The sequence below is a fragment of the Lactuca virosa genome, chromosome 1, assembly GCF_052849685.1.
Source record: "Lactuca virosa cultivar CGN04683 chromosome 1, Lactuca_virosa_CGN04683_v6, whole genome shotgun sequence".
Lineage (NCBI taxonomy): Eukaryota > Viridiplantae > Streptophyta > Magnoliopsida > Asterales > Asteraceae > Lactuca > Lactuca virosa.
In genome coordinates this window covers 89,885,040-89,907,539 of record NC_136426.1, presented here as the reverse complement: position 1 = coordinate 89,907,539, position 22,500 = coordinate 89,885,040, and the positions used below count along the sequence as shown (strand labels likewise).

The window sequence follows — 22,500 nt, the reverse complement described above, 5'->3', positions numbered from 1 at the left end:
TTTTGGAAGCTATTGCTTAGGAGTTATGATAGATTAATAGATTGCTTAGGAAATATCTAGAAACTTAGTTTTCATATATTTTCATTGTAAGGAAAAAAATTTCCCCTTATTATAAAAAAAGTGAAATTTTGATTTATTTACTTTGTATTTCCTTGCAATGACATTTATGAAAATTGGTGGTCATATTTCTATTATTAGCAATGTTAAATATGAATTTGATTCTTAGTTATGTCGTTTGTGGAAATATCATAATTGACCAAGTGAAAAAGTATTCTCGTCACCCAAGTTTCGATTGGATAGAAACTTGGAGTCATACAATTTGAATTGTGTGATGTATGAGAATCTTGATCGTTGGAAGATTATGACTAATTTGTTGATCACATGTTTAGGTGAGTCAAAGTGAAGTACTACTGGATCTGGTACATATTGACATGGACTCTTGGGATCAACCACAAAGGAAGATAACTCTATTCGTCAAGGTTTGTCGATGTTTCAGTAAACATGGTTGTGTTTATAAGATTAAGCATAATTCTAACACATTTGAAAAGTTTCAAAGAGTGGCAGAATGAATAAGAAGAATCTATTAGGCTGAAAGATAAAGGTTTCATCGTTCTGAAAAGGAAAAGAGAGTACTTTAGTATCATGTTTTTTGATCATCTTAATGATTATGGAACCACGTCACAATTGATCCTCGAAGAACATCTTCGTGAAATTGTTTTGACTGAGAAGAGGAATCAGATATTGGTAAAAATGGTTTAATCGAGAGATGAGTCATACTTCGTTTCCAATCAAGTTTTAGAGTCGTACTCTAGTAACTTCAAATCGTATCTTGAAACTTATTCTAAACTAAGTAGGTTTATAACACCTGATGAAATGTGGAGTAATAATGTTTTCTTACTCTAGCACATTTCGAATTGGAAGTTGCGATGTTTTGGTTAAAACAAAGGAAAAACTAAGACCAATTCTATGAAGTTTTTCTTGACAAGAATCCACACTAACGTTTGAATATTTGTTTTAGCTTGTCAAGGATTGTCCTTAAGAGAGAAACTTATATGTGAAGAAGTCAGTGGGAGTCTTATTGGTCTTGAAAAGTTTCAGGAGTCAATCAAGAATAAACCTTTTAGTTATCAGTAGCACATGACCTAAGGTTGATAACCTATCGTGTTAAGTTGACACATTCTTGTTTCTATGCATCTTCCAGTTGAGTTGGAAATGCTTATGAGTTGTATGGTTCTCATTTGACTACAAAAGGCAGAGCACGTTGGTCAGTGATGGTACATTGGTCAATGTGAGCTGCTTAACAACATAAAAGCACTGGTAGGCCCTTGTGCTACCAGAGGGCAGGAATTAACAACAAGCAAGTTCAGTCCATGTAAGATAAATTTGAATTTGTCATAAACCTTGTCTTATGATTGTAGGTTGGAAATGACAAGTTCACATGGATAGGAACACATACACTATATAATCTAGGTGGCAAAAGGTATCGCTCTAATTCGTAAAAATGATTATCAGGAAACATTTTCGCTAGTAGATTTTAAATCTAATTAATATCATTATGGTTAGAAGTTGTGACAATTGCGTTCTCAAATCCGCATATGATTACGGCATCCCTTTTCATAGTTCGAATTGTGAGAAATGGCAAGAAATAGTTTGAAAATTCAGGACTTATAGCTATAAGTTCTGAAAGGTTTTAAACACACACATATGTTATCTAATGAAGGTGTATGAGCTTGAGAAGTCTATATGAAGACTTATCAAAGCATCACATATCAGAAATCTGCACTATAGAAAGAAAGTCAATAATATTGATTTCTGGAAGTCCTGTTGATTTCTGGGTACATGTCAAAGCTAGTGGGAGCATAATTGTTATGCAGATAGAAGCATAATTGTTATGCTAGTAGAAGCACAGTTGTTATGCTAAGTGTTGCAAGTTACCAATACTAATTGTAGGAAACAAAGATTTCAAAATTGAAAATTGAAAAGTTTGGGAATTGTTTTGCTATAGAAAGATTTAGGGGAGAGGATACTCATACTTCATTTCGAATCTAAAAGATTAGATTGAAAGTTTTAATAAAACTTAGTCTTATACATATATGAATATCGTGTTGAAATGATTCAACATAGGAAATTCGATATATGGAAATATTATAGGAAAAGATTGATCAGATATCATGTCTTTATGTAAGATATTATGTATCGAATCCTATATGTCTTAGATATAAGATTGAATACATATGCTATAATATTCACGTGTTCTGGTTTTTCCAAATGCCTAGCGCATTGAGGGGGAAAAGGACTAGAACTTTGTGTGACTAAAGTTATTAAGAAAATGTCAAGGACATTCTGAGGTTCACTGAAGATTGATTGTTTGTGGATAGTTGCAAGTATAGTATAGTATTTGGAGGGACCATATTGACATAATTCTGAGTAGAGGTGACTATTGTTCAGAATTGATAGTCATATGGGAATATGAAAATGTTTCCATAATGGGAGTTAGTTATTCAAATCTACATGTAAGATAGAAACTTTAATGCAAGGAAGATGTTCAAGGAGTGTATCTTGAATTTGAGACTTCGTTACCACGGAATTGTTTGAAGTAACAAAGTTCCAATAGAACATTCTGTAATATCGTTGGAAAAGTCTCTGTGACTTTGAAACCTCAACATTACAAAAGATCATTGAATCTAAGGTTGTACTCTAACATATCCTAGTAATGACTAGGATCAGGAATTATGAAATGAGCATCATTGGAATAATGTCCAATCAATCTTCTCACAAAGGAATAACAATAGAGAGACATAGTATGCATGTTAATAACAAGACATGACTAATGTTTAATTCAAGTATTTAGTTGAATAATCGAAACATTATACAATTAATAAAGTATAATTATTATGGTGATTAAATAATAAGTGTTTTATTTATATTCAATAGTTTTGAGACCATAGTTAATTAGGTTATTATTGTGTTTCACTTCGCATGTTTTACTTCCCGAATAATTGGATTATTCAAACATCCACAGTCGCTCGTAATTTTGGAAGTAAGAAGCGAATTAAAATTGTCATGAACTGAATTGTAGATTGTCTATGGGGATTAGACATAGCAATGGTTTTGCTGTAATGTTCATGAGTACTTGAAAATGGGGATTTTAAGTATTGGATAAACCCACGCTCAAAGAATTACTTCATGGATTTAATAACGAGTAATTTTGAGACAATAATATCTTTTATTCTTGAAACCGAGATATATGAGTTATTTTTTTTAAGTCAGTTGTGCATTGATAATGTGTAAACGCATCAGTAACTAAATGTTATAAAACATATTGGTGTGTGTGATTTGATGAGTAAATAGTGCAAGCATATGAGTCGAAGTTTATCCGTTCCTTTTGACCTAACGGGAAAAGCGATATCTGTGGTCACCTCGATGATTTGATGATGACATCTAAACTGGTTGGTCAAGCATGGACTGAATTGATGTGTTCAATTAGTAGTCTGATTCTATCTTCATAAATCAGAAATCAGGAAACAAATCTTGGACAAAGATATTGATTATAATCCATGGCTCATGTCCATACGATATCTTGTAGAACAGAGGAATATTTATCACTTATCTTAGGACACGTCACTGACTGGGTCAGAGTTCGACAACGGCTTTTGGTAGATACAATTTTCTATTAAATTTAGTAGTTATACTGGTAGTTATAGTTATTATACTTATCTAAGTACGAGACTATTGGATTAGGTGTCTAAGCCCATAACTATAATTGGTATAAACTTGAATTGATGGTAGCACAGTCCTTTTGGGTTGCCTTCAAACTTTGCAATTGAATAGGATAACTTTTAGAGAGAGAAGATTGATTTATTAATTTATTATTTGGTTAATAGATTAATTATAAATCAAAATAAATGATTTATTAATGTATTATGAAAATAATATATTAATTAGAAATCATATTATTTAATTAATATTTAATCAGAAATTAATTTGGATTTAATTTTGGGATTAAAGGAATTAATTAAAAGTGTAGGGACTAAAGGTGACAATGCTCAATAGTTGAGCATTGAGCAATTCAAGAACCTCCCTAAAGAGGGGGAACGAAATGTAGACTGTCTCTAGGATTTTCTTGGGATCTAAGGGTGCCTTGGATGCCTTAGGGAGGAATTTAAGGGATTAAGGTTATCTTGGAGATACCTGCCTTATCCAAAACCTTCCTAACACCTATATAAACCCTCCTTAGGGTTGAATTTCGGCCATGCCTTCTTTCTAAGTGCCTTGGATGAAATCTTGGCTCCTTCCCTCTCTCTCTCTCTCTATAGTTTCCTTGGTTGCTAAGGTTTGTTTGTGAACCATTAGAGGCGCGACACTTATGGCGCTTGCTACCAAAGGTTTTCAAGCTTGGATTAAGATTGTTATTACTACATAGCAATCAAAGGTATGTTTACTAACCATATATGTTATTTTCGAAAATAATATAGGCTTCCTAGGGTTTCCCAATTGATGTTCAAATACTTGTATGTTCAATTAGAGAAAACAAAGATCGGGACAATTAGGGTTGCATGCACACATAAGATTGTTTGCTATGCTCAAAACCCATCAAATTGGTCTATGGAGAAGTTGGTAGAAAACTGCGTGAAGGAGATTTTCAAAATTCATGGAATACTCTTATCGATTGTGCCAGATAGAGACAATTAACTTACTTCTAGATTTTGGAAGAGTCGGCAAAAAGAAATGGGCATAAAGTTGTGTTTAAGTAATGCCTATCATCCATAAATGGATGGACATAGTGAAAGAACTGTTGATATTTCCATGTTTATATACATTTTTAGGCAATATTTTAATACATTTTAATTACTATTTTGGTTAAATACAAAGAAATATGATACATATTAGATTAAATTGTATATTATAGCCAAAAGGAACACTCTTGAAGAATTAGCACCAAAATTGACAAGAATTGGAACTTTGGAGAACTATAGCTTAAAAGAAGAAAATTCCAGCTAAAAGCCAAGCTCACGACGTGAGGGATCAAGTCTCACGACGTGAGAACCAAGTTCCAGAAGATTAACATACGGGAAGTCAGAATCCTTGTTCAATACGGATAATTACCTAACTCACGACGTGAGACACAAATTCTCACGATGTGAGCCACCAATTCTCACGACGTGACCAACGTATTTTACCAAAACTATAAATATTCCCTCATTCATACAATTTTGGAGGTTAGCTGAGACATATTCTGGAGAGATAAGCGAGTTTGTAGGTCAGAAAAGTGTGACAAAGCATCCTTTTGAAGGAGATTTGCTTGAAGATCAAGAGATTGAAGAACACATTCATTACATTGGTCTGGTATACCTTGATTATGTCGATTTCAAATGGATTTGTGTCTATGTTTTCAGGCATGAGTAGCTGAATTTAGTAGCTTTCGTTTAGCTAGATGAAGCTTTACCTCTATGGTTTAGTTTATCAAATTATGGATTATAATAGTTGGTTTTGAGCTTGTGTTTGATTATCATTACCTAGCATGCAAATATTTGATGCTTTGATTTCTTGAATTCAGGTTTTGTGTAGCTTAGTGAACATTAAATTACATGAACTTGTTACCTAGTAGTTTAGTGACTATTAAATTGCTCGAGCTAGGATTGACCAAATCTTAGATAAGTGATAAAAGTAACTACTTTAGTTGTGCAGGAGAACATAAATGATAACCATAATTGTGTTAATTTCGATAAATCTTACATGGCTTATCTATATCTAACAACTGATTTTGTGTTTGCTTGTGTATGACCATACATAGTTTTACATGTATTAGTGAAAACATTAGTAAATTTGGACTTGAATTGCTAATAACATTATATATGATAACCGACTTTAATAATCCATAATTAGTAGCTAACCATATAGGAGAAGTGGATTCGAACTAAACGGAAGTGTTATTAGAATATTGACTAAAATCGTTTGTGAAGAGTTAAGTTTGTCTGAACTTGAAAAATCGGATAAAAACGATTTGAACTTTTGCTTTTTTCTAGATTAATTTAGTAGTAATTAGGCTAGAAAATTAAATATGTTCCCTGATTTCGACCACAACTTACTTTACTATACTATAATCCGACTAGGTACACTGCCTATGTGTATTCTAGCTAGTTAAGCGTTAGGTTACAAATTTAAAACTAGATAGCTATAATTCTATGCACATCAAGTTTTTGGCACTATTGTCGGGGAACGGATAATTTAGTTTTTGATTTAATTGTTTTAGGTTAATCGATCATTTTTGTGGGGTAAAACCTACAAAAAGTTAATTTTTAGCATTAGATTTTATGAATTAATGAACTCACGATGTGAGCTCAACTTTTTCGTGTTTTCTTTCATTTTTGCTTTCTGTTTTGTTTATCTACTTCAACACGAGGTGGTATCATTACCACGTCGTGGTGAACGTTCAGTAGGAATTTTAATTAGTTTTTGTTCATTTTTACGCTTTTATTTTGGTTTGTGTTGCATTAGTATATGACTCGTGGATCCAACACACCTTTGACACCACCACTTGAAGATCCAGAGTCAGATTTTCTTAAAAAGAAGGACAAGAATGTAGGAGAATCAAACACACCAAAGAAATCACCATTCAAGGATTTAAATCAGTTTTTCGTAAAAATAAGGGCAAGAACGTAGGAGAATCAAGAAGCACCCCAAAAAACGAAGACACTTTTGAAGGCATTGAGAACAATCCTAATAAAAAGGAAGCTGGTTACGAAACAAAAAAAAATAGCGAACCCGAAAACGAGTCAGGGAACAATATGATGGACATTGCTGACCTTTTGATGGAGACGTACAAGAAGCGAATTCGAGAGGACACCGGTCCAGGCTTAGTGCAACCCACAATTCCCGCCACTGCAACATTCGAGCTTATAGGACATATTTTTTCCGCGCTTAAGGATGTTCCATTTTCCGGGAAAGATCATAAGGATGTTTACAAACACCTTGATAAAGTCAACGACATCGCTGATTACTTCAACATCCTGAATGTTCCACGCGAGATGATGTTATTGAGAATGCTTCCAGTCACTTTCAAGAGACCTGCTAAAGATTGGTTAAAGGCACTTCCACCCGATGTAATTACTACATGGGCACAAATGCATGAAACAATTCGTAGACCAATTTTTCCCACCATAAGAAGTGTCAAAACTCAAAAAGGCAATAGCTCACTTTGAGCAACAACCGGGCGAGTCACTCTATGAAGCGTGGGAGTGCTACATGGGATTACTTTGAAATTGCCCTCAGAATGATCTTAATGTGCAACAAGAAGTCTCAATCTTCTACGACGGGCGAAATGTGTTAACAAGACAACTCCTTGATTCTCAAGGACCTTTAACAAAGAAAAATCCCGCTGAAACTAAGGAGATTATTGAAGAATTTTCTAAGCATTCACGTGAGTATCACAATCCTCGAGATGATGGAGCAAAAGGAATTAGGAGTGGCACTTAGGAAGACATGGCGGCTGTTTTGGTTATTTTGAATAATATGGATCGAAGAATGATGAAGATGGATCAATCCATACATGCTATACGTGTGGGTTGTGAAAATTGCAATGGTCCACATTTTACAAAAGATTCCATTTGGACGAAACGGGGAATAGGAAAGCTCAAGTATACTACTCAAGTGGAGACCGATATGATGAAGATTGGAGGAAGCCGAAGAAGGAATGGTTGCCTTACGATGAATACAAAAAGCAAAAAAAAAGAGAAATATAGGCAAACAGGCTAAGGCTTCTACCAAAAAGAGCGACCACAACCTGAAAAGAAAGTTGATTTTGAGTCCAAGCTTACTAGATTCAGGGAGGCTTCGGAAAAACGTCATGATGAAACCGATGCAGCAATAAGGGACCAGAAAGCTGTAATAAAAGATCAACAAGTTTCACTTACAAATCATCAAGAATCAATCCAAAATATTGAAGCTCAACTTGGTCAATTAACTACATTGGTTAACAAACTATTACCTCCACAAATTCCCGATAATAAAACACAACCACATGTCATGGCCATCGACACTGAAGAAGATACTATTTTTGAGTTCTTAGAAGTATTAGAAGAAGAGCCAAAGCAACCCGAACCACAGCTAAAGAGGTCGAAAGTCGAAGGAAAAATTGTTGCTAAATTACCGTCCTCATGACGTGAGGGTTCATCCCTCATGACGGGGCCCGGTCTGAACAGGAAGATTTTTCTGATGCTCAAGTTTTTCGTTCTTCGCTACCGTTTCCTTCTCGAGCCAAAATTCACCCATTGGAGTAAGAACATATTAAATTTATGAAGCAAGTTAAGGGTATTCCTATCAAGACTCCTTTTATTTAATCCTTGGCACAAGTGCCCGAATATGCCAAATTTATTCAATACTTAGTTGACACTCGCCAACAACTAGAGAAGACCTCCAAGGTAGTCCTTAGTGAGCAAATTTGTAAGGTTATTATGGAAGGTCTACTACGGAAGATGGGAGATCCTGGACGCCTTACACTTCCATGTGAATTTGGAAATAATATGAAGACATTTGCTTTAGCCGATTCTGGAGCAAGTATAAATTTGATGCCTTATTCGTTCTATCAAAAGCTCAACCTTCCAGATTTGAAGGCTACTAGAATGACAATTCATATGGCTCATCGTTCGGTGACTCATCCTAGAGGCATAGTTGAAAATTTTTTGGTGAATATTGGGAAATTCATTTTTCCAATTGATTTTGTCGTGCTAGATATGAAGGAGGATACAAATGTCCCAATTATCCTTGGAAGCCATTTGCTTAATACCTCACGAGCCTTGGTGGACATTCGCGAGTCTAAACTTACATTACGAGTGGGAGATGAATAAATGACATTTGGAGTTGAAGACAGATTCAAGAAAGAATGTGCTCAAAATGAAGTATTCTTTATGAATGAAGAAAATGAGCTTGAAGAATTGGAGAAACTAATGGAAAAAGAAATTCAAGTAATTAAACAAGCCAACCAAACTAAGCCAAGAGCTTCAATTCCAATGGTTTTTGAAGTCTTTCAATATAAAACTCCAAGTTCTCTAGTTAGTTAGGAGATTGAAGACAATTTGGTGTCTAGTGATGAAGAAGAAGAGATTACACAACACTTGAGACAACCAATTTTGGATAAGGAGGATTTGGAAGTTCGGGATCTACAAAAGGAAAAAGAATCGGTGCTTGCTGTGAAAAATAAAGGGGTAAAACGAAAGCTCGAAGAAGGCGATTCTAAGGTAAAAAAAAGGAAAATTCTAAGAAGGCCTACTTAATAAGGGTGCAAGCGTACAAGAAAAGATGGAGGGAACAGACGGTGAAATTGGTGATTGAAACTCCAAACGATACAACGTGAGGCGGATGGAGTCCGGCTCATGACTCCACCAAAAAGAAGCTCTTATCGGGAGGCAACCCAATGTTTGAAGAATTTATATCCTTTTATTTTTAGTAGTTTTTATTTTCTTTGTTATTTTTAGTATATTTTAGTTTTTATATTGGTTTGTTCTAAAACTTTTAAATAAACTATGTGATCGTTGTTTTTCTTCTTTTACCGATTTGTATATTTTGTTGCAGATTTAGTAGGATGTCGTATGAGAACAATGAGAGAATAGAGATAAGAGCGTACGAGAAAAGCCGTGTCATTTAGATTTATGAGTTGAAACCTATGATTTTTAATAAGTGTGGGGTCAATTTCATGAGATAAAATAAACTAGATACGAGGGAAGAGTCAAGAAAGATGGAGTCTTAGAAGGGTCTTAATACATTTAGACATTCAGTTGCATTTCGCTTGGATAGAAAAATTATTTCAAAACTGCAATCTGTGAAGACCCAGTTCTCACGACGTGATACTTCACTCCTCATGTCGTGAGCTCGATGCCATCAAAATTCAGACTTCGATTTATTACGACATCACGACGTGATTCCTATTAACACGTCATGTATAGTAAAAATGGCATTCCTTTTACTCTTCCAACTTTACAATGTGGCGTATACTTTCCCACATTGAGATGTTTTTCTTTGAAGATCTTATGCACCATACTTGTTGAAGATAAAAGTTTCTGATTCACATTTTTCAGGCATAATTACGTATCTCAGAAGATCCAAGTTCCAATCACATAATCAAGATGTTCATGTTTTCCACACGCGTTCAGAATCGATCTAGCCACTACTACCCCAGGGTAGTCTATTCTTTTTTCTCCATTTTATTTTTTTTAATTATTTTATGCATACAATGAGGGCATTGTATGTAATAAGTGTGGGGTAGGGTGTTGAAAAAGTAAATTGCTAGGAATTTTAAAAATTAAAAAATTATAATAGATTTGAAATAATAATTTAAAAATTGAATCTAGTGATAATTAAAAACTTAAGTTACTAGTATTATATGGGATGATCCAATATGAGCTCAAATGTTTAATTGAGCCAACATATGTTCTGTAAGTCCCCAAATTTGCTTGATGTATCAATCTGATCCACTTGATGGTGCGGAATCTCAATCAGGTGGATGATGCAAGATAGAATGGAGAAGAAGAACAAGAAGAACAAGATGAATCTTCAATGTATCATAATAATATTCAATGATGCTCCATGTACACAAGACTCACACATACATATGTTCTCTTTTACTTTTTCTCTTTAGAACATGCTCCTCCACTAATGGCTTCCCTTGTTATAATATGGACAACTTCTACACTCCTCAACCTTACTTCTATATATAGGTATGGACCCAAAGTACAAAGCCCAAACCGAAAACCCAATTGCTTGACCGAAAACACATGAGTTTTCGGTCCAAGCTACAACAAAACCCAAGATGGTTTTTGGTCCTACACCGAAAACAATAAATGCATAGAAAAGCAAAGTATAAACCATATTTTTGACCCAACAATCCCCCACTTGGTTTATAGATTTCTTTTATTTTGACCTAACAAACTCCCCCTAGGTTTGTAGCTTGCTTTTCTTTTTCAATCTTTGTTTTGTGCTTGGATTCAGCTTTAATCTTCGATTTATTCACAACTTCAAGATGAACATATGAATCTTCTATGTGAATAACTTCATCTTGAACAGTTGGGATTTTCTTCAAAATTTGACTTTGAACGCACTTTGGGTGTGGAGGCTTCTTGAAAAGATTCTTCAAAATCAGTACTTTCAGCTTCAGAATCTTCAGAGAGAATAATAGAGAGACCGATTTTTCTGGATCACAGCAGTAGGTTCATAGATAACAACAAATTGATTGAGGAGGCTTCAATGCAATCTGTCACATAATCTTCAAGTACACTTGACCTTGCTTCTGGGATTGAAAGATTGTATGTTGAAAGAATAATCTTCATTTCTTGTTCCTTCGAATGAACGTTCTTCAATGATCACTGTTGCGCCTTGAAAAGTAACAAATGACTAAATAGTCCCTGTGGATCACAGAGTTATGAAAAACCCTTCTCACCACAGTTGTTCAAGGACCCAGCCTTGGCTCAGATGGAGGCTTCTCGCAGTATCTGTGTGAAAATACATCCTCCTTGAATCTCTTCTTCCTTTGAGTTCTCTGATTTTTTAATTCGCTTTTCAAGACAGAAAGTTTTGAGATAAAAAAAAACTAAAAGAAAACTTAGCACACAGAAGAAATCACTAAGAAGTAAAAACCAAAAATAAAATACACTCAAAAATAAAAAAACAATATTTTTGGATTTTTTTTTATTTTTCTGAAAAAGAAATAAAAACAAAAATAAGCATATTTTTGGATTTTTTTTTAATTTTCTGATTTTTGTTTGATTTTTAATTTTTTTTAATTCTCCCCCTAAATTTGTGCATAGAGGAAAACTATGAACAAATTTAAAAGAAACAAAAATGATAACTAAATTTAAGACTGATTTGGGATCAAAGTTGTCAGACAATTCAATATCGTTTATCAACACACACCTCCATGTCTAGATCTGGTCAATCACCGGTATTGTGATCCACTTAAACATAAAGGATATTTCAAAAATTGGATAGATTATAAGTGACACGTCATTGTGATCTATATTCCTAAATGCACCATTTAGCTGACAACGACCAAGGATATTGTTGTCCACTTAAATTCACCAGTGAGATCTACAGACAACCTATTAAATGGTTCAATTTTAGATGTATTAGAATTTGTTTCCCACTTCCCGATATACCCCGGCAATCAAGAACTTCCAAAGAACTCTTTACTTTAGGTGAGTATTTAATCATTAAGATGGAAGTCAGATATAGAAGTGCATATGTTGTATCCCAGGTCGGATGTCTTCCAATTACACAGAGGGAACAACATATGACTAACATAGATAGAGGGTTAGAGAGATAGAAGGGTGCATATGTTGTGTCCCAGGTCGGATCTTCCGATCACGCAGAGGGGACAACATATTGCTAACAGATAAAAGGAATTGCATAGATAAAGAGATGTATAGAAATAGAGTTGCATATGTTGCATTCCAGGTCGGATATGTTCCAATCGCGCAAAGGAGGCAACATATGACTGACAGATACAAAGCAAGAAAACAATTTTCTACAGACTTACTTTATCAGAACCCCCCAGTCGCCCTATCAGTACCAGAATTAAGGACATGAGTCCATACATCGAGGAAACGTTAAGCCACAATTCTAGATACATATTAGCTTTTAGTGTATCCTACAGGTTGCCATGTTTATCTCACTGCTCAATCTACCCAAGCGTCGTATTGTCAGTCCAAATAGAGCTATCTAAGTCCATACTGTCAAGTCCTTTCATTTGTCAATCTAAGTATAGTCCTTTTGAACCCTTCGTGCATACCAGCACATTGAACACAGAGTCTACACAGTTCAGATTTCCCTTTAGCAATAAGCTTCATATCACTTCCTAATTAAGCACCTACAAACGAAAAACATAAGTACATATTTTTTTGGATTTTTGTTTTATAATTTTTTTGTATTTTGATTTCTCCCCCTTAATTTGGGCATGGGGAAGAAAGAAAATAAAACAAAAAGTGAAAATTTGAGAAATTGTCTTTGAAACGAATCATTGTAAGAAAAACTTAGGAATATCGAGAAGAAAACTCAAACCGTAATTCACCAATGGAAGTTGCAACCAGATGATGTGAGAGAAGCACGTATATTTCAATCTCGGAATATATCCAAAAATTCTTCACATGGTTAAGCACAAACCCCACTTGTGATCCTCTTCTTTCTTCCTTTCCTGCAAAAAACACATACTCTCAAACAAAGTTCTGAATGTTGTGCAGTTTTAGAGATGTCCCTTATCATGTGCCAGGAACAGCCACTATCAACAAACCGAAGTCTGATGATATGCCTCCATAGCTGCTCCAGCATAGAGTTCAAGATTAGTTGGTCTTTGGAACCCATTCCATTTTGAAACTGGGTTGACCTTTGTCATCAACGCAAGGTACTCTCTCCCATGACATATCCTGCTTATCACAAACAGAAGATGAAGAAATGTTAGAATCATTTGAAGATTTGGGAGTGTGAACCTTCGGTAACCATCTGTAGTCGTGTTTAACCCATTTCTTGTTCGATCGGTTGGGTCCCTTATCGCTTGCTTTGGAACTTGAAGCCGATCGCTGAGATGACTTTGACCTAACCCGTCTTGGTTTAACTGGACCATCTCTTCAATTTGGCTTCTTGGATGACATTCCCTTCTTGTTCTTGGGAGTTGGATTCTTGACCTTTTGCGCATTCCAGTCACCATTGCGTGATTGTGACTTTGAAGGGTTTCTTTTGGAAAATCTCCCTCTTGGCGCGTTCCGCCATCCTTGTGCATAGTAGGGAACATATGCACGATTTGGGAAAAGTATGGCAATGTGTCCAGGTGTTCCACAATGAAAACATGTATTTTTCTTCACTTAGGAGTTGTTTCTTCCAGTCCCTGGTGGCGTACCCTTGCCTTGTTTCTGATTGTTCCCACATACGCAAATACAACAAGTCGTCTGTTTCACTTGTTTTGGTGGCCTGTATTTACCAACAGCAGGTTGATTAGAAGCAACATAATTAGAAGCAACGGATTCAGAGTTCAAGGATACATTGATTTGACAATAAATATTATCAACAAACCTGAATTGTTTCTGTTCTCCTTGTTCTCATCTTCCACTACTTTACATGCACAGGAAGTAGAAGCATCAGTATCGTTCACCCTAGAGCTATTTTCTGGCACAACCACAACAGGTTTGCCATACTGAAGATGTGCTTTTGTGTCTATTTCTTCTTTAGTCATAGGGATGTTAGTGTAAGTATGGTTAAAAGGAGGAGGAACACTGTCATACCCTAGACCTTTATTTTGATTATCTTTGAATTTTAATTGCTTCTCAATCATAGATGAAACTACCTCACTTGACACGTCAAATTTCTTAAACTTTAATTCAGCATCTTCATATTTAGCTTTCAATGCATCAAGTTCGGCAGTTAAGCTAGCAAGCTGTCTCTTAACATAGTCATAGTTCTCACATTTGTTGCTATATTCTTCTTAAAGCTGTCTAAAGTCCTTGGTTTTGGCCACTAGTTATTATTTCAGTGGTTTTTGGCCCTTCTTAAGAGTATAGCCTTCATATCTAAGGTCTTCATTGTCTCTACGTAATATGTCGACTTGATCGCGAAGAAGTTTAATCGTAGCTTCACAAGACTGAGAACATGAAGTTTTGATTACCCTTGGTGATTGAGGAACTCATTGTTTACCAAAATGGATAATCTACGAAAAATAGAACTTGGAAGTCAAACTTGAAAAGTCAAACTTAAAAAGTCAAACTTAAAAGTCAATCCGAAAAAGTTAAACGAGAAAGTCAAAGTTTAAAGTCAAAGGTCAAATTTGAAAGTCAAAGTCAACTTTTAAGGTCAAAAGTCAAACTAGAAAGTCAAAGGTTTATGCCAAAAACGGGACTTCAAAATTCAAAAAAATGAGTTTCTGGGCCAAAAATGTCAAAAAATCCGAAGTTTTGACCGAAAATGCAAAGCTCCTTGGTCCTGACCGAGAATGCTCGCACCAAGAGAAGCTGCTGACCAAAAACGCCTGCGCACCAAAAACGCCTTCTGACTGAGAACAACGAGGACGGAACACGTGCGAGACCGAAAACCTTCGGAAGCCGCTCCACCGCAAACCTCGGACGCTCCAACGAAATCTCGGACACGCTCCACGGAGAACCTACTGACTGCACACGCATTTCCGGCCGAGAACCTGCTGACCGAATACGAGCTTCCGGCCGAAAACACGTTGGAAATTCCCCTCGCCCTCGCTGGTTATGACCAAAAAACACGAATTTTCTATTTTTTGATGCAAACATCTATCAAAAACTCATTTTTATGAAGAACACGAAGAACAAACCCCCAATATTTTGTCTAAAACTAATCAAAAATGCCAAAACCTTCAAGAAAAATTCCAAAAACGTTGAAGATCTTGCCAAAATGATTGATACAATCCAAGCTTTGATACCAACTGTAAGTCCCCAAATTCGTTTGACGTATCAATCTGATCCATTTGATGGTGCGGAATCCCAATCAAGTGGATGATGCAAGATAGAATGGAGAAGAAGAAGAAGAACAACAAGATGAATCTTCAATGTATCATAATAATATTCAATGATGCTCCATGTATACAAGATTCACACATACATATGTTCTCTCTTACTTTCTCTCTCTAGAACATGCTCCTCCACTAATGGCTTCCCTTGTTACAATATGGCCAACTTCTACACTCCTCACCCTTACTTCTATATATAGGTATGGACCCAAAGTACAAAGCCCAAACCAAAAACCCAATTTCTTGACCGAAAACACATGAGTTTTCGGTCCAAGCTACAACAAAACCCAAGACGGTTTTCGGTCCTAGACCGAAAATAATAAATGCTTAGAAAAGCAAAGTATAAACAATATTTTTGACCCAACATATGTTATAGTATATTTGTGGCTTCCCATGTCTTAGTAAAAAGCATGAGATATGAAAGGTAATCTGGCAGTTTATATGATATAATAAGTTTTGCAGCCTATACTTGAAATCTATCCAGGAGAGCTTATGTATTCATTGCACTTAGACTAATACCTCTAACCAATAAAAGTTGAAGTTAAGCTCCCTTGCTTAATCATGTAGGATTTGACTGAAAAAAAGTGAGATATAAAAAAAGAGAAATTACCAAAAAGTTGTAAGAATTTTGGAGCAGTCAAAGTATGACGATCAAAAGATTAAAATCCTGAAGAATCAAAAGTTGAAGATATCAAAAATCAAACATAAAGGTCATGAATTCGAAGAATTCAAAGATAATCTATTCAAAGAAGTGAAGAATTCCATTGTGGTATCAACAATTGTAATTTTTCTAGATTATGTATGCTTGGGTAGCTTAACCAAAAATACTTTGAGGTTAAGAAAGATTTCTGAGGATGGCTTCTAAGGGTTGCAGAAATGAGTGTCGTATAAACTAAGGGGTGAAGGTTCATAAGGATTGTGAGTATTTAGGATTGGGAAGTTGTTAGGATTTTAGACACAAATATACATATTGAGGTCTTGGTATAATGGTTGAATTCAAAATGCATTGTCTTATGTGATGTTGGTGATGAAAGTTGAACTTAAAATAAGTTAGTTTTGCTTGAGGGCAAGCAAATGATAAGTGTGGGGTATTTGATATTGCCATATTTATATAATTTTTTAGGCAATACTTTAATACATTTGAATTAATATTTTGGTTAAATGCAAAGATAAATGATACTTATTAGATTAAATTGTATTTTGCAGCCAAAAGGAACACTCTCGAAGAATAAGGACCGAAATTGACAAAAATTGGAACTTTGGAGAATTAGAGCTTAAAAGAAGAAAATTCCACCTGAAAGCCAAGCTCATGACGTGAGGGATCAAATCTCACAACATGAGAACCAAGTTCTAGAAGATTAACATATGGGAAGTCAAAATCCTTGTTCAATACGGATAACTACCAAACTCACGATGTGAGACACCAATTCTCAAGATGTAAGCAATGTATTTTACCAAAACTATAAATATTCCCTCATTCGTACGATTTTGGAGGTTGGATGAGACATACTTTGAAGAGTTAAGCGAGTTTAAAGGTCAGAAAAGTGTGACAAAGAATCCTTTTGAAGGAGATTTGCTTGAAGATAAAGAGATTGAAGAACACATTCATTACATTGGTTTGGTATAACTTGATTATTTCAGTTGGATTTGTCTCTATGTTTTCAACCATGAGTAGTTTAATTTATTTGCTTTCGTTTAGCTTGATGAAGCTTTAACTCTATGGTTTAGTTTATCAAATTATGGATTTTAATAGTTGTTTTTGAGCTTGTGTTTGATTATCATTACATATCATCCTAATATTTGATGCTTTGATTTCTTGAATTCAGGTTTTGTGTAGCTTAGTGAACATTAAATTACATGAACTTGTTACCTAGTAGTTTAGTGACTATTAAATTTGCTCGAGCTAGGATTGACCAAATCTTAGATAAGTGAAAAAAGTAACTAATTTGGTTGTGCTGGAGAACGTAAATTATGACCATAATTGTGTTTATTTAGATAAATCTTACATGGCTTATCTATATCCTATAACTGATTCTTTGTTTGCTTGTGTATGACCATACAAAGTTTTACATGAATTAGTGAAAACATTAGTAAATTTGGACTTGAATTGCTAATAACATAATATATGATAATCAACTTTAATAATCAATATCTAGTACCCAACCATAAAGGATAAGTGGATTCGAACTAAACAGAAGTGTTATTAGAATATTGTTTAAAATCGATAGTGAAGAGTTAACTTTGTCTGAACTTGAAAAAACAGATAAAAAGCATTTTAACTTTTGCTTATTTCTAGATTAATTTATTTGTAATTAGGTTATGAAATTAAATATGTTCCCTAAGTTCGACCCCAACTTACTTTACTATACTATAATCCGACTAGATACACTGCCTAGGTGCATTCTAGCTAGTTAAGTTCGTTAGGTTATAAATTTAAAACTAGATATGTATAATTCTAAGCACATCAACTTTCCAAACATTAAATGATATGTTGCAGGCTTGTGCTTTGGAATTTACTGGTAGTGGGAATGATTGCCTACCATTAGCATAATTTGCCTACAACATTAGTTATCACTCAAATATCAAGATGCCTCTTTATGGAGCATTGTATGGAAGGAAGTGTCATAGACCATCTTGTTGGTTAAGATCAGGAAAGAAACACTTCGCGAGACCTGATATAGTTCAGGAGACCGTTGATAAAGTAAAAATCATCCGAGAAAGAATACTAGCTTCTCAAAGTCGTCAGTAGAGCTATGTAGATAATAAGTGACGACTTGTATCGTATGAGATCAACGATCGAGTGTTACTTTAAGTCTCGTCGTTGTAGGGACTTATTCGACTCGGAAAGCATGGGAAGTTGAGTCCTCGATTTATAGGACCATTCAAGGTACTTCAGAAGATAAGGGAACATGCATACATGCTTGAGTTATCGCCTGAACTGGAAGGTATTCATAATACATTTAATGTTTGTTATTTAAGGAAGTACGAGGGAGACGAACTCGAGATGATCCCACTTTCGGAATTAAGAATTGATGTGGATAAAATATTGATCGAAAAGCCTGAAGCAATCATTGACCGCAAGACAAAGAAGTTACAACACAAGATGATTGACTTAGTGCTAGTGCAATGGAAACATTTGGTAGGGCGAAACCTCACGTAGGAGTTAGAGAGCGACATGAAGAGTTGCTATCCACATCTGTTTGCTGATGCATGATTCCGGGATCGAATCATCGTACGGGAGGGGGGGGGGGATAATCGTAACGCCAGCATTTCCTTCTAGGCTTAGTAATCAAATGTGTAACCTTGTCGGTTAAGTATTGTAATTTTTAAGAATAAATAAAAGAAAATTATTCATATATATATATATATATATATATATATATATATATATATATATATATATATATATATATATATATATATATATATATATATATATATGTACGTTTAACTGAATTTTCATAGGTATTCGGTGTACATCATATATGTGTAAAATCTTAGATCAAAACGTAAGAAGTAGGGATAAAATATAAAATACATACAAAAGATTATTTTTTATAAATAATTCTAAAAAAACTCGTAGTAATTGAAAATGTGAAATCGTGCATGTATTGAACGCCCAAATTTGATTTCGTGAGAGGAAGTTACGGTTTTTCGGAGTTCCAGCGTAGCAATATACGGCATTGAAACTGAAATTAAAATCGGTTGATTGTTAGGAAAAACAATCTAAATGAGAGTAGAAGATCTCGTCCGTACCTATCCCTCGATACGTCGATATAAAGACAGTCGAGAACGAATATTGTATGAAAAAATTATGATTTTTATATGGACTTCAGCAGTGTAAGGCTGTTAAAAATAAATTGAGAGTTAGATGACGGAGTCTAAATGAAAGTTATAGATCTCGTTGATAGCTGCGCGTGGATATAAAGAACGTCCAAAACGGAGTCAATATGAAGAATATATGAATTTTCTAAGAAAATTAAGTTTTCCGTGCAGAAAACTCGCGTGACGCGCTAACAAAGCCACAAACCCCCACCCGTACTTTGCCATGTGTTAGGCCAAGAACCTACCATGTCATCATGTTCAAACATAGGGCACCGAAAACCTACCTTTTTGGCCTATATATAACTTCTAGATTGAAATAATTCTTCACACACCGTCCACATAAACACTCTGGAACTCTTTTCACCTTTAATCCCCTTTACTCCCTAGTTCCCGGTTACTTTAGCGAGGCCCTATGGTGTTAGATATCCTGAGAATAGAAGCTCTCAGGTTAGAATTTTGTCCGCTTAGTTTCTTGTTCTCGCTAGAAAAACTCTGTAAGTTGAGCTACATTTATTTTAATTTAAATGTAACTTTTAATTATAGTCCTTGTCGTTATTATGAACCTATAAATAAGATTTATCAGTTATTTTAGTGATAATACTTATTGATCTACTTATGGGAGAGATGCGTAGAATGGTCACCTTGGCTTGGTTGTTGGATTTCAGAAAAGCTATATGTTGAAATGATCCTGTCTCCCAACTGTCTTTCCTAGCCGATCCTTATTTGATAGAACTCATAGTATTCGTTAGGATTATTCAGAAATCTAGACTATTGATATTATAATCTCTAGGACTATTTAGATAAGACTTAGTGCTATATACTTCAAGGTCTTTTGAAAAGGTGTTAAGGCGAAGCTTTGCTCTAACCTTGAGTCACCCACTTTTTTCAGGTAAGTACATAGTTACTTTCAAGAGCATAATTTAATAAAAGTATTTATTAAAGCTAATTCAATTAATTATACTAATATTTATTATAATAGTACTACTTATTAAAGAACTATGTTAGGATCAGATTGGCCTTAGTTATAGTATGGGATCGTATAGACTTATAAAAGGTGCTTAGCTCTAAATAAGCTGAAAATATTATAGGTCTCATTCTGGGGTAGAGTGTGAGATCATAGCGGAGTGTAGTAGTCCTCCTCTTCTTGGATGACAAGAAATGGTGGGTCCAGATCAGACAACTGGTAAGTATGTATGTGTCATCGACCAGAGTAGTTGACAACTATTCTAGGCAATGAGTGAATTAGGTTTATAGTGTTGAATTATAACCCAGAGACGTAGATAAAATGGGATACCATATTTGTCAAAGACTCTGAACATTGGTTGCGTTTACGAGTTACACTAGCCAAGGACTCCCCTAGATGTGTAGCTAAACAGTTGCTTAAACAATTTGTTGGGTTGGGTGATTATTCTAGATGATCGTTAATTTAGGACTCGTGAGAATCAACTTGGCTGGGTAAAGAGTCTTAAGGATATTAATGTCAGATTTTATATACCTATATTATCTGTCAATGATTGATTTTGAGGAATGATATTATAATTTATTATTTGTAAAATATTATGGTCTTAAAAACCTTATGCATCTCACCAGGTTTCCCAAATATGACCCACTCATTTTATGTGCATCATAGGTAGCGGATGTAAGGTTGTCGAAGTCTAACTAGGATGCCGAATGAAATAAGAGATGTGTATGTAATAATATTTCTGGACCTTTTTATTTTTACGCTGTAATGTACGATTGGATATGAACGCTGACATCCTCGAAGTTTTAATATAACAAAATAATTTTTTATCTCAAAATGTTTTATTACATTAGGAATTTCTACATCTCAACTTATTAAAGCGTAAATAAAAGGTTTTAGTTGGTTCCGAAAATGAGGGGATGTCACACTAACCTTTATTGCAAATCAAATTGCTTGATGATCCCTTTGACGTTGTTGAATTCTTGAAGCTATTGGAAGGCTTAGCACTCAAAGTAGGATGTCTCTAAAGTTTCACACCCAAAAGACTATTTACTAGAAAAGAGGAGAGAGGAAAGGGAGAGCCAAAATATTGATCTCGAGATTGCTTGGAGCAAGGGACGAAAATATGAGGAGCTAGGATGGTGTATTTATAGCTGATAAATACTTTGTGTAAAAGGTAACTGATATGGATAATCACTAAATCCTAATACTTATTTAATTCAAATTTCCATATCCTTCCTTTTATAAAGATTTCAAAATTACTAGGGATAATTCCTGTAAAGTCTCAATTTTCAGAATAAACTTTTACTTTTAAATAAGAATAAATACACATTTTCAGAAAAATATATTCAAGGCAAAACCCTTTTTTGTACAATGTAGTTCAAAATCAGATTTATAACGAAAGTATCGTAGAATCTCTAATCATAAAGTTGCTGATGTGTGTGTACGGTCATGCCTTCACATCCTCATGAACTGATAAGGTACCTGAAAACATTTAATCCACAACTGTAAGCACAAAGCTTAGTAAGTTCCCCAAAATAGTCCACACAACAATACACATACAATGCATGCATACAAAGCTTACAACACAATTTGGACGACCACATGGGCCTTCAGCACAAAGCTGGACCGCCCATCCGCTTCCAGCATAAAGCTGGACTGCCTCTTCGGCCTACAACATAAAGTTGGACCTCCCCCTAGGCATATAGCATAAATTTAGACCACCCCTTGGGACTATCACACAAAGTTGGACTGCCTTCCTTGGGCCTACAAAAAAAAGTTGGACCACCCCCTAGGCCTACAACACAAAGCTAGACCGCTCTCCCTAGGCCTGTAGCATAAATCTGGACCACCCTGGTCTTTTGGTCTTCAGCATACAGCTGGATCGCCTCAACCCATCCACAATAAGTCGAAAGATTCATATAACAACAAACTACCAACAACAAGCACATTTAATTATAACGAATGTACCTGCCTAACATATTACGTCGTGATTTTTACCATAATTTTTCTTTCATTTTAAACACTTTTCAAGAAGCACATGTAATAATAACAACCATTTCATTATTTATTCAGCCTTTTATTAAATAACCAACCTTTTTTCATAAATGGAACCTTTTATTATATAACCAACCTTTTGTTATAGATTCAACCTTTTATTATATAACCAAACCTTTTTTATATATTCAATCTTTTATTATATCTA

General features: G+C 34.8%; 1 protein-coding gene and 1 non-coding gene across 2 annotated transcripts; one reads left to right on the top strand and one right to left on the bottom strand.

Moving 5' to 3' along the window:
• Positions 1-7,173: 7,173 nt before the first annotated feature.
• LOC145151703 (small nucleolar RNA R71) lies at positions 7,174-7,280 on the bottom strand. The gene has a single exon (XR_013732263.1). It is a non-coding gene; the product is annotated as a small nucleolar RNA R71 (small nucleolar RNA).
• A 1,194-nt stretch (positions 7,281-8,474) lies between these two features.
• LOC145116763 (uncharacterized) lies at positions 8,475-8,846 on the top strand. Its single transcript, XM_079053091.1, has one exon. The coding sequence runs from the start codon at positions 8,475-8,477 to the stop codon at positions 8,844-8,846; it is 372 nt and encodes a 123-aa protein (XP_078909217.1).
• Positions 8,847-22,500: the final 13,654 nt, after the last annotated feature.

What these genes read in the sequence shown, in the direction of transcription:
- LOC145116763 (XM_079053091.1), top strand. Translation starts at nt 8,475, where the DNA reads ATGGGAGATCCTGGACGCCTTACACTTCCATGTGAATTTGGAAATAAT.